The sequence below is a fragment of the Chiloscyllium plagiosum genome, chromosome 7 (assembly GCF_004010195.1).
Source record: "Chiloscyllium plagiosum isolate BGI_BamShark_2017 chromosome 7, ASM401019v2, whole genome shotgun sequence".
NCBI lineage: Eukaryota > Metazoa > Chordata > Chondrichthyes > Orectolobiformes > Hemiscylliidae > Chiloscyllium > Chiloscyllium plagiosum.
In genome coordinates this window covers 44,048,212-44,068,695 of record NC_057716.1, presented here as the reverse complement: position 1 = coordinate 44,068,695, position 20,484 = coordinate 44,048,212, and the positions used below count along the sequence as shown (strand labels likewise).

General features: G+C 39.8%; 1 protein-coding gene across 3 annotated transcripts in view; it reads left to right on the top strand.

The window, feature by feature from the left end:
• Nucleotides 1-20,484, top strand: part of agps (alkylglycerone phosphate synthase) — a 146,599-nt gene that overhangs the window by 92,101 nt on the left and 34,014 nt on the right. For all 3 annotated transcript variants that reach the window (XM_043693533.1, XM_043693534.1, XM_043693535.1), the window contains 2 exons: nucleotides 7,524-7,600; nucleotides 16,916-17,028. In XM_043693533.1, coding sequence (XP_043549468.1) covers nucleotides 7,524-7,600; nucleotides 16,916-17,028 — 190 coding nt within the window. The remainder of the gene's footprint in view (nucleotides 1-7,523; nucleotides 7,601-16,915; nucleotides 17,029-20,484) is intronic.

Sequence of the window (20,484 nt, the reverse complement as noted above, 5' to 3'; positions counted from 1 at the left end):
TGTACCACAACTCTTATTTGTGTGATAGGCAAAGTGTGATTTTTGGCTTGACTACAGCATCTGTTAGTGGTGAATGTGATTTATGTCTTGACTGTATGATAGCAGTATAAAACAGCTAACTAGAATGAGTTAGCTAGCTTTATCTGTTATAGAGTCAGAGATGTACAGCATGGAAACAGACCCTTCGGTCCAACCCTTCCATGCTGACCAGATATCCCAAGCCAATCTAGTCCCACCTGCCAGCACCCGAACCATATCCCTTCAAACCTTTCCTATTCATATACCCATCCAAATGCCTCTTAAATGTTGCAATTGTACCAGCCTCCACCACTTCCTCTGGCAGCTCATTCCATACACGTACCACCCTCTGTGAGAAAAAGTTGCCCCTTAGGTCTCTTTTATATCTTTCCCCTCTCACCCTAAACCTATGCCCTCTATTTCTGGACTCCCCGACCCCAGCTTTCAAGAAACCTTACCCTTCCAGGATAATCAGAGGTATACAGGGTGCTTTTTAGGACTATAAATGACTGACAGTCTTGGGCCTGGGAAGTGATCTGATCACTATAACCAGTATTCAGCAGAGTGGCTTTTCAGCAGCAAGTCTGCATGGTGAACAAATGGTCCAGGCCCTATTTGAGTTTGCTACTCAGATCAATCTTAAAGCATATGCACCTAAAGGAAACCCAACACGTAGACTGAACAGTGCTGGACATGTGTAGTGAACCACTTCTGATTTCTCAACTAGGACATGAAGGAATGAGAACTCATTTGATGACAGTCTTGTAAAGGTAAATTTGAGCATGGGATGGAGTACATTAAGACTTATAAGGAACTTCTTATCTGCAACTACGGATTTAAATACAGCAAATGTGTCATCTACATATTGGAAATATGCAAGGGTAGATTGTGATTCCATTAAATAAATGTTTCTCATATGACCCAACAAAAATGTTTTTAAGGGCTAGACTTCAAGAATGCCATGCAATGCCATCTATGTCTGTGGAAAACTTGCTCAAAATTAGTTCTAGCAGTCTGTTTCACCTGATTGCCTTTCTTTTGTATGGACCTCAGAGGTCTGTGTGGGGTGCAACTTGTGAAACCAGAAGTCACCGCAGGTAAGAGTGAATGCTGCTTTGTGTATGTGGACTCTCCAAAACAAATCCATGCAACTTGGGGGAATTCTCCAAACCATTTGATTCATGGTATGGAGAACTGGCCACAGCTCGGATGAAGTATGAAGGGACATCACTTCAGCATGTCTACGACTAGCTAATAATGAGGAAATGAACTGAAAATATATTACATGTATCACCCAGCAATTCATTGTTCTTGTACAACGCAACAAGCATTTGTTTAAGCTTGCTTTTGAGTAAGGCAGCCAACTGGACCAGTGAATACCAATTTGACATCAAATGGTGGAGATGGCTACTATGATCAGATCGTTTCTCATGAATAGGTCTGAAATGTTTAGTTCTGTAAAGTGCCTAATCAACCTCATGTTACAGTCAAAGAATGAGATAGCTCAAAGGTTTGAGCAGCAGGTGAATCTGGTAGCTTGATGTTATAACTATACAATAGCTACCTAAATGGTGTTTGCCACTAACTGTTGTCAAAATGACATTCTGCCTGTCACAAAAGCGAGTAATGTGAATGTATGAATTTCAGTGCCAGTGTATATGTAGGCCATTCATTTCAGTAACTTATTGTTCAGATGTTTTTTTGCAAATTGTTCTGATTAGAACAAGATGTAAAGCTTTTTTCAGTGTTGGACTTCTGTACCACCAAACTACTTGATTAGTACACTTGACAGTGTTATTTATGTCATTAGGTGTTGGGGCTCTTTTTATTCCTTCTCAGTTCAGGCATGAATATTCAACCTATGGCTGAATATTCAGTAAGTTACTTTGGAAAGAGAAAGGAACCAAAAGCCTGACTTCTAAAATCCTGTTAGGGTCTTTTAATTCATTTTGAATAAAAAATAAACTTCTTGATCTTTGCTCTCCCTTCTACATTTCAGCTTTCAATCCCAAAATATAAGGCCAGTTGAGTAATTTTACAATAAATATCTTCTTTGAATGGTAGATGATACTCTATTAAATCCTGTCTTTTATGGAAGTTACTCTGCCAGTTATGTAGTTAACTTAGTGTTGTAATGCATGCCCGGGATCATGTTACAGGGCGCCACTAACAGATAATGGTAGTGCATTGTGATAGGTTAGTAAATTCATTGGTGATGGTGGGATAATGTGATGGGTTAAGTGTAATGTAGGGAACCAGTGTGGCATACGATGATTAGTTTAGAAAGTCAAAGCAAGCCAGCATGATTTGGTGTACAAAAATGTTATCTGATAAGTGTGGGAAGAACAACTGTATAAATTGCAGAAGAACAAAGAGCTTGTGGGGAGTCAGGGAAGACATTTTGCAAGATTAAAGTTTAATTTCGTGAAAGATTTTCTGCATCTCCTGGTAATATTTTTATAGAACATTGATTCTTCCACAATATCTTCAAGTCTCCTGAGTGGCTCGTGGCAATCCTGCCTGGGTTTTATTAATTATAATTTGAATTCATGTTGAAACGACCCAAGGTCAGATCCAACACTAGTTATAGAATATTCTTAAGGGATCCTCCGAAAGAAGATTGTTGAATATATATGTTAAAGCACTGGCCATTTATCAAATTTGGTTTTACAGGGTGACACGGTAGCTCAGTGGTGAGCAGTGCTACATCACAGCACCAGGGACCTGGGTTCAATTCCCGCCTCAGGCAACTGACTGTGTGGAATTTGCACATTCTCCCCGCGTCAGTGTGGGTTTCCTCTGATATGCAGGTCAGGTGAATTGGCTGTGCTAAATTGCCCAGAGTGTTAAGTGCATTAGTCAGGGGTAAATATAGGGTAGGGGAATGGGTCTGGGTGGGATACTCCTTTGGAGGGACAATGTGGACTGGTTGGGCCAAGTAGCCTGTTTTTGTACTCAAGGGAATCTAATCTAAGTTATTTAACTGATTTTTTTTTTATGGTATGTAAATTTATACTTCCAGTTTAATGCAATATTCTAAATAACTGTGATTGACTGACTGAGATCTCTGAAAAGCTTGTGACATTTTTCACTTCACCACAAAGCAATAAAGTTATGTACAGAAGTCTGTGAAATGTTACCAACATGCACAAGTGGGAAAGGAAGCAATGACAATTTGGGCAATCAGTGCTCGGTTTCTTCATTTGATTCTGCGACCAAATGATTGCATTCCCCAGGAGTCACATTAGTATTACCTGGAGAGTTACCACAAAAGTCAATTGAAAATGTTTGAGTGCTAGTGTGAATAGCTGTATCTCCTGAATAAAGTCTTTGCAGGTGTAATACAAAGTGGTAAATTCATCAAACCATTTAGTAGCTATTGAATACTACATTTGAGTTACTAAGTTTTAATTTCACAATCAAGTTTTGTCTTGATAGTTTCATCTTGTGCATAGTATATTAACTGTATAATGACAAGCTAATTAGTCTTGTTACTTAGAGAGTTATGGAGTCATAGGAATGTACAGCATGGAAACAGCCCCTTCTGTCTAACTTGTCCATGCCGACCAGATATCCCAACCCAATCTACTCCCACCTGCCAGCACCTGGCCCATATCCCTCCAAACACTTCCCATTCATGTACCCATCCAGATGCCTTTTAAATATTTCAATTGCACTAGCCTCCACCACTACTTATGGCACTCATTCCATACGCGTACCACTCTCTGCATGAAAACGTTGCCCCTCTGGTCTCTTTTATATCTTTCCCCTCTCACCCTAAACCTATGTCCTCTAGTTCTAGACTCCCCGACTCCAGGGAAAAAGACTTTGCCTCTTTATCCTATCCATGCCCCTCATGATTTTGTAAACCTCTCTAAGGTCACCCCTCAGCCTCTGACGCTCCAGGGAATACAGCCCGAGCCTATTCTACCTCTCCCATAAGTTCAAATCCTCCAACCCTGGCAACACTCTTGTAAATCTTTTCTGAACCCTTTCAAGTTTCACAACATCTTTCCGATAGGAAGGAGACCAGAATTGCACGCAATATTCCAACAGTGGCCTAATCAATGTCCTGTACAGCCGCAATATAACCTCCAAACTCCTGTACTCCATACTCTGACCAATAAAGGAAAGCATATCAAATGCCTCCTTCACTATCCTATCTACCTGTGACTCTACTTTGAAGGAGCTATGAACCTGTATTCCAAGATCTTTGTTCAGCAATACTCCTTAAGACCTTGCCATTAAGTGTATAAGTCCTGCTGAGATTTGCTTTCCCAAAATACAGCAGCTCATGCTTATCTAAACTAAACTCCATCTGCCACTCCTCAGCCCATTGACCCATCTGATCAAGATCCCGTTGTAATCTGAGGTAACCTTGTTTGCTGTCCACTACACCTCCAATTTTGGTGTCATCTGCAAACTTACTAACTGTACCTCTTGTGCTCGTATCCAAATCATTTATGTAAATGACAAAAAGTAGAAGACCCAGCACCGATCCTTACCACCTTTCTTAAATCACTTCTCTAGCTTCCCGCAGAGTTCTCAGGTACACCTGATCAGGTCCTGGGGGTTTATCCATCTTTACCTGTTTCAAGACATCCAGCACATCCTCCTCTGTAAAATGGACATTTTTCAAGATGTCACCATCTATTCCCCTACATTCTATATCTTCCATGTCCTCTTCCACAGTAAACACTGATGCAAAATACCCATTTAGTATTTGACCCCCCTCCTGCGGCTCCACGCAAAGGCCACCTTGCTGATCTTTGAGGGGGCCTATTCTCTCCCTCGTTACCCTTTTGTCCTTAATGTATTTGTAAAATCCCTTTGGATTCTCTTTAACTCTATTTGCAAAGCTATCTCGTATCCCCTTTTTGCCCTCCTGATTTCTCTCGAGGATACTGCTTTTATACTCAGGATTTACTTGATCTATCTTGTCAATACCTGACATATGCTTCCTTCTTTTTCTTAACCAAACCCTCAATTTCTTGAGTCATCCAGCATTCCCTATACCTACCAACCTTTCCTTTCACCCTAACAGGAATATACTTTCTCTGGACTCTCGTTATCTCATTTCTGAAGGCTTCCCATTTTCCATTGTCTTGTACACACTTAACAAATTCCTCTCCATCTAAACCTTTAACACTATGGCAGTCCCAGTCTATGTTTGGAAAGTTAAAATCCCCTACCATAGCCACCCTATTATTCTAACAGATAACTGAGATCTCCTTACAAATTTGTTTCTCAATTTCCCTCTTACTACTTTTTATTTTTCTAAGTGTAGTGATGGAAACTTTGGTTTACCCTCCATTACAGCTTTTTAAAAATGTCATTTTTAATGAGGTACTGATTACTGAATTTTAGGAAGAATTGAAATAACTAGGCCTGAACTGTGCACAGCTCCCAAGTGACCACATGCTGCTTTGAATAGCATTAAGGATTTGATTCCAGCCACCGCCACTCCCCACAAAAAGATATATAATTTTAGATCAAGCTAAGATACAACTCTCATTCTGAATGCTTCTTGTGTAGCGAATGTTATTTCAAATACGACTCTTGGCAGTTTGCATGGCGGTGTAGTATCTACATAATCACTGGAAAGTATGGAGTTTAGCTTAGTGGTGACCCTCCCATTCTAGAAAATGGTTTTCCAACAGCTGTTTTTTTTAAAAAAAAAACTTGCATTTATGTAGCAATTTCCACAGCCTCTGGACAGAAATTAATCATAATCAGATAACCTGTTTTTATAATATTTAAGGGATAAATATTGGCCAGGCCACCAGGGATAATCCCTGCTGTTCTTTGACAGTGTTCCATGGGATCTCCTATATCCACTTAATGGTGCAGATACACCTTTGGCCTAACGTGTTGTCCGACATTGCATTCATCTAGCATTCCCTCAGTTTGCATTGCAATGTTAGCCTAAATATTTGAGCTTAAATTTGGAGTGGGGCCAGACTAAATATAAAGTCATTCAGACTCGGCACTAACTCTATTTCTGTCTCCACAGATGCTGCCAGAGCTGCTGAATTTCTTCAACATTTGCTGTTTGTTTTAGATTCCCAGCATCTGCCGTGTGTTGCTTTTGTGCAAACATGTATATATATTTTGACCACATGTTGGAGCTAGAACTGCTGTTTCTCTTATGCACATTAATGATTTGGACTTAGATGTGACAACATGATTTCAAAATTAGTAGATGACAAAATTTTGAAACATAATGAACTGTGAGATTGCTAAGGACATAGGCTGGTAGAATAGGAAAACGTGACAATGAAATTTAATAAATTTTGGTTGGAGGGACCAGGAGAGACAACGTAAAGGGTTGGAAGGACAAGGAGAGACCTATGAGCACAGATCATTGTAGATGACAGGGCAGATTGGGGAAAGTATTTAAAAAGGCATAAGGATCCTGGGTTTTATGTTTAAGGCATATTGCTGAAAAGCATGTATGTTACTGTGAAACACTGATTTAAATTCAGCTGTGCCAATCCAATTTAGCATGGTGATGTCTGTGGCACACATGCAGATGCTTTCCTGTGGCTTGTCATGGCCAGATGACATCACAGACTGCAACTGTGCATGTATGAGGACCGTTTTGGTGTTGTGTATAATCACACCAGTGTGCTGAAAATAAGTTGAAACTCCAGACAAAAGGCTTTCAATCTACTGAAAGGTAGGTTAATGTCTGTTTGCTGTGCTATAATATTTCAGGTTCACATAAACAAAGTTCAGCTCTGAATACTGAATTGATCTTTTCAGTCACTGGTGTAGCACTATATAAATTGCAAACGCCTGACCTAGTCCTGGCGTGGAGGAGCTGGTGTTGGACCAGCATGGACAAAGTTAAAAATCTCGCAGCATCAGTTTATGGTGCAACAGGTTTATTTGGAAGTACAAGCTTTCAGAGCACTGTTCCTTCATCAGGTAGCTAGGCCTGACGAAGGAGCAACACTATCATCTGGTTTTGAGATTTTTAACTTTTGACCTAGTCCTGTTAGTACTAATGAACATGTATATTATTTTCAATTTTTTGGAATGGCTCTCAGGAGTGCAATTAAGCAGGAAATGAAAATTGATTTTACACTTAAAGGTGCCTATTGTACCTAGGAATGATCATCCTTTTAAAGGTTGCTGTATTTGCATCTTCTGGACACTGCCAAGATGTATAATACATGATAAAGTAGTTATGTTAAGGAGAGCTTAAAGACTAATATCCAAATCAAATAATATGAAGTCGCAGATTGGGTCTACTTCCAATTTATCATTTTCCATATTTCCTTGACGAGATAGTGAAATTTTCTTTTATGATGATATGAGTATTTTTGTGTCATATTCCTACATATTATCAGTTTAATCGCCTTCTAGTGTACTGTCTGTAATTGTCAAAATCCATTCAGTGCTGAATATGTTGATCAAGTATCAGCCTATATAAATTGATTGATTATTTCAAGTACAAAGAATGCTGAAATCCCAAATATAATATGCTTTTTCAAAAATAGGACACGCACTAAAACCACAAGTGGCCTCAATTTTTACTTCATTTTTGGATGGACTGAAGAAATTTTACATTACTAAGGTATGTTCAGTTTTTCACTTTGTTTCTACTTTAGCAATGTTAAAAGTTGTATAAACTACGAATAACTTTCACAAAGCCAAAATGTCAGCATGAATTTTGAAGTCGTATAAATTATCACTCTGCTTCTGTCAAAATTGTTATGATATTTATAAATTGCATTTATGAAGAGCAATTTATGGCATGTCACGGTGTCCGCTTTTATCCATGGTTGACCATGTTAAAAGGAAATGATTTCATTCCAACAATGTTGTATCTTAACTACCTATTTTGCCAAAATAAATCCCAGGAAAAACTGGCCCAGGTTTATGTTGCTGTGGTGTATGTGGACTTCCAAAAGGCACTTGATATAGTGGCACACAACAAACTTGAGCAAAATTTGAATTAATAGTATAAAAGGGTAATAGCAATGTGGATACAAGATTGGCTGACTGACAGAAAACACAATAGTTCTCAGATTGAAGTGAGGCTTACTGTGGCATATTCCAGGAATAGGTATTGGGACCACTCCTACTCCCGATACGTCAATGATTTTGTATAATTTCAAAATTTCAGTTTCAAAAATAATACAAAACTTGGGTGTACTATGAAACATGAGAATAGTACAGAATTTCAAAAGTATGTTAGGTTGGTGGTGTGACAACTGGCATATTAAATTTATTGTGGAAAAATGTGAAGTGATTCACTTTGGTAGAAAGTATACAGGAAGACCAATAAAAATGAAAGTTTATATATCTAAAGGGGTGAAGGAACAGAACATCTAGGGTGAACTTTTATATAAATCTTTGAAGGTCATAGGACAGTTGAGAGCACGGTCCGTCAAGTATACATGTTATGGACTTCTCCTTTATCGCTGCTACATGTAATCGTGTGTGGGGTGTATTTGGATTTTCAGAAGGCTTATGAGAAGGCCGAACAGAGGATACCAGTAAATAAAATTAGGGTGCATGGGATTGAGAACGTGTGCTAGTAAGAATTGAGAATTTGTTAACTTACAGAAAGTAGAGAGTAGGAATAAACAGATCATTCTCAGGTCACAGGCTGTTACTAGTGGGCCACCACAAGAATCAGTGCTTGGTCCACAGCTGTTCGCTACATACAAGTAAGTAATGATTTGGTTGTGTGGTCCATCTAGGGTATTTCCAAGTTTATTGATGCTATCAAGCTAGATGAGAACTCAGGTTATGGGGAGGATGTAAGGAGGCGTCAAGATGACTTGTACAGGTTAAATGAATGGACAAGAGCATGGTAGATGGAATATCGTGTGAATTATGTGAGAATTATTTTGGTAGGGAAAAAGGCAGTTTTTTTTTTTCAGATGGTAAGAAGTTGGATAGTCTGGGTATCCAAAAGAATGCGGGTCTCTTTGTTCATGAGTCACTACCAGTGATAATGCAGATGCAGCATACAATGTGGATCCTAAACAGAATGTTGGTCTTAATTGCAGAGGGTTTGAATTCACGGGTCAAGATGTCAGGCTGCAGCTGTTTTGTGCCTTGATGTGCTCATCTGGAGTGTTGCAGTTTTGGTCCCCTTACCTAAGGAGTGATTTACCTGCCACGGAGTGAGTGCAGTGGAGGTTCTGGGAGAGCAGGATTGTTTTAATATGAGAGATTGTGAAGACTAGGTCTGTATTCCCAGGTGTTGTGAAAAATGAAACTTGATATTGTTGAAACCTCCAAAATCCTTTGCGTGAGATATTTTGGATGTAAATAAGATGTTTTCCCTGTTTTGGGAGTCTATAACTAAGGGACATAAATCTCCAGATAAGAGCGAGGTCATTTCAGACTGAGATGAGGAAGAATGTCTTTACTCAGAGGGTGGTGAATCTTTGAAATGTGAAAGCTGAAGCATTGAGCATGTTCAAGACAAAAATCACTACATTTCTGGACTCTACAAATATCAAGGGATAGAAGACCATAAGACATAGGGACAGAAGTGGCTATTCAGCCTATTGTGTTACCTCCATCATTCAGACATTGTGGCTGATCTGGTAATCCTTGGATCTATCAGTTTCTGCCTTTGCCGAAGAAAGCCAACTTTTAATTTTATAAATTTTGCATACTTGGCAAGGTAGTAAATTACAAATTTCATCTATCCAATTAAAAAGCATGAGAAAAAATTGTTAACTACTTCATCTAGCAATTGCTTATAATCCCTGTTTAGTTTATATAATTTTAAACACCGTATCCAAATCAAAGCAGCTTTAGGCTAGTCGAGCAGAGCATCCAATACAACAGTGAAATGTGTGCTTTCTAAACAGCTATTTTAATTTCTAAATATGAGTGAATCTATTTTGAGTATTCAGAATAAAAATAGATGAACAGGGTTTTTCGAACAGCTAACAGCAATGTTGTTCTGTTAAAGACATTGAATCACTTTGCAACTCTAATTATAAACTACCAGAGGTAAATGTAATCCAAATTATTCAGATTTTAATTGATATTTTTCTGGAGGTTTTCAGTTTAGAGTGTGTATAATCAGATCCAGCAAATGAAACTGAGAGTTTCAGATTCCGTGGGTCATCCGGTCCTATACCCTTGCAAATCCGTCTTTTTCATTATTACCATTAAACCATAGGGACCTGATGTGATTGAGTGAGCGAGTGTAGTAGAGTAAGCCAAGAACATGAGCAGGCAATCTTAAAACTGAGATGCTAACCTGGTGAATCTACTACAAAAATTACGTGTACTCTAGACAGCAGAAACTGCATGTGAGACAGCTGTGTGATCCCAACGCCAATAGATCAGATCAAAGCTCTGCAGTTCTTCCACATGAGTTGTGAATGGTGTTGGGTTAAACAATAGGTCACAGATGTCAGGTAGATGCAAATTGTCAGCATCACCTCTGGATCACCATCTACTGTTCAGCTAAATACTTTTTATTGCATGTGATGTCATAAAACAACTAAGCACACTGGTAGAAAAAAAACTACAAGTTTCAGCAATATTTTTACTATAATTTTGAAGATTTCTGTTCTCGACTAGCCATGCTCCCTGCCAAACTATTCCAGTATAAGTGAAACATTCCGTGCTTTGCAACGACTCTCTTCTCCCCACCAACACTGTTGTTGCAGCTTCCTTCTGTACATATCCCCACCTAGCTTTTCTATTCCCCCAGGCTCTTCGCAGCCACCTTCTCCACCTGCCCCTCTCCTCGCTACTGCCTTCTCCACCTGCCCCTTGCCTTGAAAGTTCCTCTCCAAGTCTTGACTTGGATGCATAATTCCCTTTGTTCAACAACTTTGGATTAATATCTTGCATCTCCTACCCTGTGACTGAGAATGCCGCAGTTACGGAAGGTGGCTTACTGCTCTCTTGTAGGCTACTGAGAATGGTCAACAAATGTTGGTCTTGTAAGTAACACCCACATGCCCACAAACTGATGAAAAAGAAATCCAATCCCAGACTGACATAAGGGGTGATACCAGGCAACAATTCAATGTAGCTGGTAGTGTTATTTCCTAACATTTGCAGCACAATGGAGAAACTCAAAGGGTAATATCTTGACATTTCCATAGTATGACTCTGAATCTAAAGTTATTCTGTTGACAAAAAAAATGATTTTGCAGGGCAACAATTAATGAAGTATGTGTATTGTCAGCATGTAGTGGAAGGAATTCTTATTTCAAGCTCAGCAATAGAAGTCTCACTAGTTCAGTTGAGCTGAATTCATTCAAAGAATTCCTAGCCTGAACTGCATAAACTTGATTCCAGCTCTGACTGGCATCTACTTGACAATGTGGGAAAATTGTCCAGATATGTCCTGTATTCATAAAGCAGTACAAATCCAACTCAACCAATTACTGCACCATCCGTTTCCCCTCGATCATCACTAAAGTGATGGACATTGTCATCAACTATGCTATCAAGCAGCACCAGCTCAGCAATAACCTGGTCAGTTAATTGAATTGAACTAGCCTTATTGTCACATGTACTCGACTGTTGTGAAAGGTTTGCAGTCGCCACCTACAGTGCCATCTCAGGTACAAGTTACCTAGGTTATTTTTCTCAGATTCTTCAGTTCAAGTTCTTAAATGAAACCCAAAAATTAGAAAATTAAGAAATCAATAGTTCAGCATTAAAGATCGTAGGAATAAATTAGAGAAATAAAAAGTTCAGAACCACACTCTTTCAACCCAGTCCATGCTGGCACTTGGCCTGCAGTCAAATTGGGCCTTGAATCACCTCGAGGCCAGAGATCCATGCTGAGGCCACGCCAAGCTGAAAGGCTGCTATGCTGGGCTGGGAGATCACCATGCCCAGCTGGGAGGATGCCACTCCTGGCTGAGAGGACACAGAGGCCAGGAGTTCAGTATGTTCTCCTAGAAGAAAGAGGAGAAAAAATATCCTAAAGAGGAGAAACCGATAAAAGGTAAGACAGAAGAGAAGAGCTTTGGCTGAAGTGTCCTACTCTGTCGCCATCCACTTTGGGTTCCACCAGCGTTGCTCAGCTACTGACTTCATTACAGTCTTGGTGCAAACATGGAAAAATAGCTGTTTTCCAGAGCTGAGATGAGTGTGGAAGCCTTTGACATCAAGGCTGCATTTGCCTGTGTGGCATCAAGGAGCTATAGCAAAATTGGAATCAGTGGGAATTAGGGCAAACTCCCTGCTGGTTGGAGTCATACCTAGCACAAAGGAAGATGGCTGTGGTTGTTGAAAGACCGTTATCTCAGTTCCAGGACATCTCTGGTTGCTCAGTGGTTAACACAGCTGCCTTAGTGTCAGGGACCCAGGTTCGATTCCAACCTCTGGCAACTGTGTGGAGTTTGCACATTCTCCCGGTGTCTGCATGTTTCCTCCGGGTGCTCCAGTTTCTTCCCACAGTCCAAAGATCTGCAGGTTAGGTAAATTGGCTGTGCTAAATTGCCTACAGTGTTCAGGGATGTGTTGGTTAGGTTCCTTAGTCAGGGGTGAATATGGGGTTAGTTAATGGGTCTGGGTGGGTTACTCTTCAGAGGGTTGGTGTGGACTTGTTGGGCAGAAGGGTCTGTTTCCACACTATAGGGATTCTGGAAGAGTTCCTCAGGGCAATGTCCTGGGCCCAACCACCTTCAGCTGCTTCATCAATGACCTTACCTCCATCATAAGATCAGAAGTGGGGATGTTCGCTGATGATTGCACAATGTTTAGCATCATTTGCAACACATCGGATACAAAAGCAATCTATGTCAAGGTGCAAGATGATCTGGACAATATCCCCCCAGGTTTGGGCTGACAAGTGGCAAGTAATATTCATGCCACTCAAATGAGCATCTCCGATGAGACAGCCTAACCATCACCCTTGACATTAACTAGAGCTGCCATCACTGAATCCCCCAGTATCAACATTCTTTGGTTACCATTGGTTGAAATTCAACTGGATTTGCCATATCAATACAGTGGCTACAAGAGCACATCAGAGGCTAGGAACACTGCAGCAAATGACTCCCCACCTGATTCTCCAAAGAATGTTCACCATTTAAAAGGCACAAGTCATGAGTGTGATGCAATAATCCCCACTTGCCTGGATGGGTGCAGCTCCAACAAACACTGAAGAAGTTTGACACCATCCAGAATAAAGCAGCATGCTTGATTGGCACTACATCCACAAGCATTCACTCTCTCTAGCATTGATGGTCAGTAGCAGCATGGTATAATCTGCAAGATGCACTGCAGAAATTCACCAATAATCCTTAGACTGCATCTTCCAAACTTACAACCTCTTCTACCTAGAAGGAACAAGCACAGAAATTGATGGAAAAGCTAGCAGGCTTGGCAGCATCTCTAGGCTGAAATCAGTAGTTGATGTTTCTGGTCCAGTGACCCTTCCTCAGAACTGATGGTAGTGATGAAAATATCGGTTTATGTGCAAAACTCCTGGTGGGGGGGATGGGGGAAGGGGTAAGGAGTAAACGATGTGTGACGTTAAAGCCCAAGGTGAGGGAGGAATAGTTGGGCAGACAAAGGACTGGATAACGATCTGGCTTGGAGGGTGAATAGCTGTTAGTGAAGACTTAACGGTGAGCAATGGGTTGTGTGTAATAGCAGACTGTGATAACAACATCTGGTCTGAGAGGGTAGGGGCACGAATATGGGAGCGTTCAAGCCCTAAAATTATTCAACTCGATATTGAATCCAGAAAGCCGCAGGGTCCCCAAGCGGAAAAAGGGGTGTTTTTCCAGCTTGTGCTGAGGGTGATGCATATTTGGAATGAGTTGCAAGTGGAAATAGTGGAGGCTGGTACACATACATCCCTGAGTCAGAGATATTGGCCAGGGAATGGCGGGGGGTGGTTATTGAAGTGACAGGCAACTGGAAGTTCAAGGCAGCAGAAAAGAATGGAAAGGGTGAGAACTACTACACAGTCTTGATTTTAGTGAGCCTGAAACCAAGATTCCTTGGAGTAATTTGATATTGATTAAGCTTCAGGTGGAGCTTGCTTCCTGGAATTGGAAAATTTTATTGGTGCATTTTGTTCTTTGTTTCCCCTTCATTGATTTTGCATTTTAGATTAGATTAGATTACTTACAGTGTGGAAACAGGCCCTTCGGCCCAACAAGTCCACACTGACCCGCCGAAGCGCAACCCACCCATACCCCTACATTTACCCCTTTAACCTAACACTACGGGCAATTTAGCATGGCCAATTCACCTGACCTGCACATCTTTGGACTGTGGGAGGAAACCGGAGCACCCGGAGGAAACCCACGCAGACACGGGGAGAATGTGCAAACTCCACACAGTCAGTCGCCTGAGTCGGGAATTGAACCCGGGTCTCTGGCGCTGTGAGGCAGCAGTGCTAACCACTGTGCCACCGTGCCGCCTATGTCATCGTTTTTGACATTTACAGAATGGCCATCAAAATGGACAAATATGTTTGAATACTTCTGTTAACTACATATCTTTAATGAGCCTACTGACTGTGTACTTTTGAAGTCATAGTTTCTACACTTTGCTTCACTTTAATTTGTACATTACTCAAAGGTTGAATTATGAATGAAATTATAAAACCGAGCTCAGCTGGAGTCTATTGCTTTTCCTTTTGTAATAAGAAGACACAAGTGGCCTTTAAACTTGACATGCTACAATTCAGTGCTAATGTTTGATCGCTGACATCATGACGTGTCAAGAATCAAATACAATATGTTTGTGCCTTTCAAACCACCTGTGCCACAAAGGGCAACAGTGGTATTCCTGCTTTTCTGTCCTAACATTGTTTTACAATTTAGAAATAAGTTATCCTGTACCCCTGCATGCCAATTAATTATGCAAAAATTTAGAATGGACTGATCTACCTTTTTTTAAAATTAGTACTGACTTTTTACTATTTCAAACATGCAACTATTGCTGCTCACCAAACCTTCATTTTTGCTTCAAAATCTGTCAAAGAATCTAAGCTCCCTGATTAACCGGACACAGGCATGCGTGGAAGTTATTTCCCAATGGATGAAAATGTTGTTTACACCAATTGTTTCAGAATAGTATTCATGTGTGCACATAGTCATAGAGCTGTACAGGAAAGAAACATACCCTTTGATCCAATTCGCTCATGTTGACCAGATATCCGAAACTAATCTAGTCCCGTTTGCCAGCTTTTGGCCCATATCCCTCTAAACCTTTCTGATTCATATACCCATCCAGATGACTTTTAAATGATGTAATTGCACCAGCCTCCACCACTTCCTCTGGCAACTCATTCCAAACACACACCATCCTCTGCGTGAAAACTGGTCCCTTTTGGTCCCTTTAAATATTTCCCCTCTCACCTTAAACCTATGGCCTCTAATTTTGGAGTATCCTACTTTGCAGAAAACACCTTGACTATTCACTCCTCATGAGGCCTCAGCCTCTGACGCTTCAGGGAAAACTGCCTCAACCTTTTCAGCATCTCCCTGTAGCTCAAACCCGCCAATCCTAGCAACATTCTTGTAAATATTTTCTGAAGCCTTTCAAGTTTCACAACATCTTTTCTATAGCAGGGAGATCAGAATTGAATGCAGCATTCTAGAAATGGGCTAACTAATGTCCTATACAGTTACAACATGACCTCCCCAAACTCCTTTACTCCATTCACTGACCAAAAAAGGAAAGTGTACCAAATGCCTCCTTCACTGCCTTTCAAAGATCTATGAACATGCACTCCAAGGTTTCTTTGTTTATCAATGCTCCCTAGGGCCTTACCATTAAGTGTTTAAGTCCGGCCCTGATTTGTGTTACACCTCATTTATCAAAATTAAACTCCATCTGCCACTCAGCCCATTTACCAATCTGATCAGTCTTATTTATCATGTATTGCCAGCAGTTAAGCAGCAAATCAGCTATAGTTTTTTTAAGTTTTGTTATCTTGATCACAGTGGCTCAGTGGTTAGCACTGCTGCCTCGCAGCGCCAGGGACCCAGGTTCGATTCCAGCCTTGGGTGACTGCCTGCATGAAGTTTGCACTTTCTCCGTGTCTGCGTGGGTTTTCTGAGTGCTCTGGTTTCCTCCCACCGTCCAAAGATGTGCGGGTCTGGTGAATTGGCCATGCTAAATTACCCATAGTGTTAGGTGCATTAGTAGGGAGTAGGTGGATAGGTCTGGATGGGTTACTCTTTGGAGGGTCGGTGTGGACTTGTTGGGCCAAAGGGCCTGTTTCCGCACTGTAGGGAATCTAACTAATCTAATCAATCAAATAGTCCAAAACATTTTTTTTCTTTTTTTTCATTACCTTCAGTATGTATTCAGTATATTTTACAATTTGACCTCTTATTTTGATTATTTTGTCTGTGTGACGTTATTTAATATCAGTTGAGTGATTTGATTTTAAATTGACTTCTGTTTCCGGATTGTTACTCATGACTAACATTGTAATGGCCCTGCTCAATACTGCTGTTTGTGGGCTAGTTAAGTGACACCTAGAGATGCTAGAGCTGTAGTTCTGGCCATCTGGACAGGAAATTGAAAGATGTCTAGAAGGGGAAATTTGTAGAGTTAAACTACATAGGGTGTGGGGAAGAAAGGTGGCTGGGAACCAAGCAAAGTTATCTGCACAGTAATGGCTCCAGAAGAATTTGTGCAATTAAGAGCAAGATAACCAGAACATACAGATTTATGCACCTAATGCATTTTTATGGTTCTATTTAGGTAAGAGATCAATTATGATTGAAGGTGGTCCAAACTTGAAAATATTGAATTGAACAATGTAATTATGGATTATATATTTGCCATTAAAACTTGGTGGTTATTCTAAGATGCATTCAGTTAAACTCTTCAAGTGTAAATATCTCTGGTTTCAGATACAACATCCTCACACCTTCAAATTCTGTTTAATATTCTCATACTTTTATTTCCACAGTTCAAGGGATTTGATCCCAATGACTTATGCGTAGCAACCCTACTTTTTGAAGGTAGCAGAGAAAAGGTTCTTCAACAGGAAAAGCATGTTTATGATATTGCTGCTAAAGTTGGGTAAGACTTGGAAAAGAAAATCTAGACCATGTAGTGAGATATAAAGATGACTTTTCTAGTTCCAGTTGCATAAATTATATTTACATATTCCCAACAGAAAGACATTAAAATCCTGTAACAAATTCTATAATGGTTGGCATCAGTGTAAAGTTGCCATTGTATATGATTTTTAGATAGAGAATAAAGTCTATAACCCTTAAAGCTACCCTCCACCATTCCATTAGGGATTTCTACATTGGCATTTTAAAAGTATTTTGATCCTGAATGTTTGATTTTTGAAATTTAAAAACCAAAAGAAAAATGGATGCCGAAGTGTGCAATGAATCTCCTTGAGCCTGCTCATTATTCCAGTAGGTCATGGCTGATCTAATATTGGACTTAACTGCATTTTCCTATTTCTCCCTATAATCAATTTTGTAATGGTTCAAGGGTCTACGTTGGCCTTAAATATGTTCAACGACCTAACCTCCACAGTTCTCGAGATAGAGAAACCCAAAGATTCACGACTTGTGGGGAAAAAAAAATCCTCATTTTAAATGGGCACCCATTGCCACATCATTCCAGGAATCAACTTAGTGAACCTTCACTACCTATCTCTGCAGTTTGTTTATCTCTCCTTACATAGGGACCAAAACTGTACACAGTACCCTTGAGTGTGATATCATAAAGGCCCTATAAAGACTTTGCTACTTTGATACTCCACGTCCCTTGCATTAAAGCAAACTGACCATTTGCTTTCCTAATGACTTGCTGTACCTGCATGTTTACCTTCTCATTCGTGAATGTGCACATTCAAATGCCTTTTCCACTAAGTTAATCACACAACGCCAGGTTATATTCCAACAGGCAGTGCTCCAAAAGCTTGTACTTCTAAATAAACCTGTCTGACTATAACCTGGTTTGCTTGATTTTTAACTTTGCCCACCCCACCCCTGTCCAACACCGGCACCTCCACATCTTTCTCTAAAGTATTCATAGCCTCAAAATACAAATGGAATTTGGTTTTTCTCTTCCTCTACCAAAGTAGTTAACCTCATTTTCTAATTTATGCTCTTCCAGCACTCATTTTGTCAACTCTGTGCCCAACCCACAACTTCCTTTCTACATAGAACATTACAGCACATTACAGGCCCTTCGGCCCTTGCGCTGACCTGTGGAACCAATCTGAAGCCCTATCTCAATGACCATTTAAATGCCCTTCAAGTTCTGTCCTACCTTTTATTGACAGCAGATTTGGCTACAATACATTTGACCCCATCATCCAGGTCATGAAAGTGAGTTGTAAATAATTTCTGTTCCTGAACTGATCTCTGTGGGGCACCTTTAGTTGCAGCTTATCAATGTAAAAATACCCATTTATTCCAATAGTTTTCTGATACTTATCCAGTTCTCTGTCCGTGCTGGTATATTATCCCTACCATTGTGATTTATTTTTGTACAATATAATTTATATGGGAACTTATCAAGTGTCTTTTGGAAATCCAAATACACTACCTCTGTTGGTTCTCATTTATCTACCTTGCTTCTTGCATCCTCAAAGAATCCTAATGTATTTCCAATTCATACAATCAAGCAGAATTAGCATGGTTTTAATGATTTTCTCTGAATGTCCTGCTACTACTACTTGTCTGATGGATTCCAGCATTTTTCCAAAGTTGGGCTAACTGACCTATAGTTTCCTGCTTTCAATCTCCCTTCTTTCTTAAATAGAGGTGTTGCCTTTTGCTTTTTCAATTAAGCCTTTCCAGAATCTAGAACCTCTGGCTGATTACAACAATCTGCCATCTCTATAGGTTCCTTTTAAAATTTGACCGAGCTTTCAGATCCAAGGGATGTCAGCCTTGAGTTTATAAATTTTGTATTATGTATTTTTCTCTCATCATGATTTATGTTTCTCCTCCCTTTTGCCATGTAATTTTTTACTATTATTTATATGGTTTTAAATTTGTTTTTCTGTGGAGCCAAATATAACACATTTGTTCAGTCTCTGCATTGTCTCAATAACCCATTATTAACTCACCGGTCTTATCGTCTGAGGGGCCACCATTATACTTTGTTACTTTTTTAATTTACTTGTAGAATCTCTTCTATTTCTTGCTAGTTTACTCTATTTTCTCCCTTCTATTATTTAGTTCATTACTAAGTTTCTAAGATCTTTCATTTTTTTTTGGCCAACAATGAAATTTCACAATGATTGCTTTTTCTTCAATCGGATTCCATCTTTAATTTCCTTAATTAACTAAGGGTTATTCATCTTTCTGTAGAGGCTTTTTTTAAACTGAATTGTATCTTTAAAAATTATGAATTATTCCCTTAAATGCCTATCCAAAACTGATCTACCATCTTACCAGTCTGCTTTAACTAACTTTGTCTTTATACTTTGTTATTTCTTTTATTTCAAATTAAGGCAGTAGTTTCAGACCCAAGTTTCTCTCTTTCTTTCCCCCCCCCCCAACTGAATGCGAAATTTGCTAAGTTATGATTATTCTTTCCTAGAAGGTCCTTTACTATCAGGTCATCAGTTAATCTTGTTTCAATACACTGTACCAGATGTAAAATGTTTGTTCCACAATGTATAGTTCTAAGAAACTGTCCTGAGTAGTTCTGGGAACTCATTCTTCAGGATATGTTCAGTGAATTGATTTGTCAATCTAAATGAAGGTTAATGTTACAATATCTACTCCAGTGCTTTTTCTTTAACCAGCACAGTTATGTCTTGATTTATGTACTGTAGCGTAGCTACTTTTAAATGGCCTATAGACTAACTCCCACCAGTTCCTTCTTTCCTTTGCCATTCTGTATTTTTTACCCAAAATGATTTTCACTTATGCTGAGGTAATTTGTCACTACGGCTCAGACCTTGACCTTTATGGTCAGAGCAACTCCACCTCCTTATCCATTTTAACTATTCTTCCAAAATGCCAAGCCTTTCTTAATAGTTTAGATCCCAATCTTGCAACCACAGCTCTCGATTACAATCAATCCAACTTATATATGTCCAGTTGTGCTTTCATTTATCTTGTTACGAATGCTACTGCAGTCAGTTAAAAATCCTTTATTTCTGTGTCCTCACCCTTCTCTCCTCCTTTGATTGTGTTTGCTGGCACACTTATCCTTGTATATTATTTCCTTCCATGTCATATTCTGATTATCACTGCCTACACTATTGCCTCATTCTTTCTCTTGAATTTTCTGTATTCTCCCCTCACCTGTACATTTAAAATTGCTGCCCTACCCACCCCCCATTATGCCGTTTAATGCTTATCTGCTGATTTATTTAATTCACCAGGATGCTCGTCCCAGCGAGATGAACATACAATCAATCCTATCAGAAGAGCTCCCTCTTTCCCAATGCTGTTGCCAGGGCCCCTGAATTAAAACTCATTTCTCCCCTAACAAAATTCATGTCATACATTTACTTTTTGACCTTCTCCTTTGCCTGTCCTCCCTTTGCAG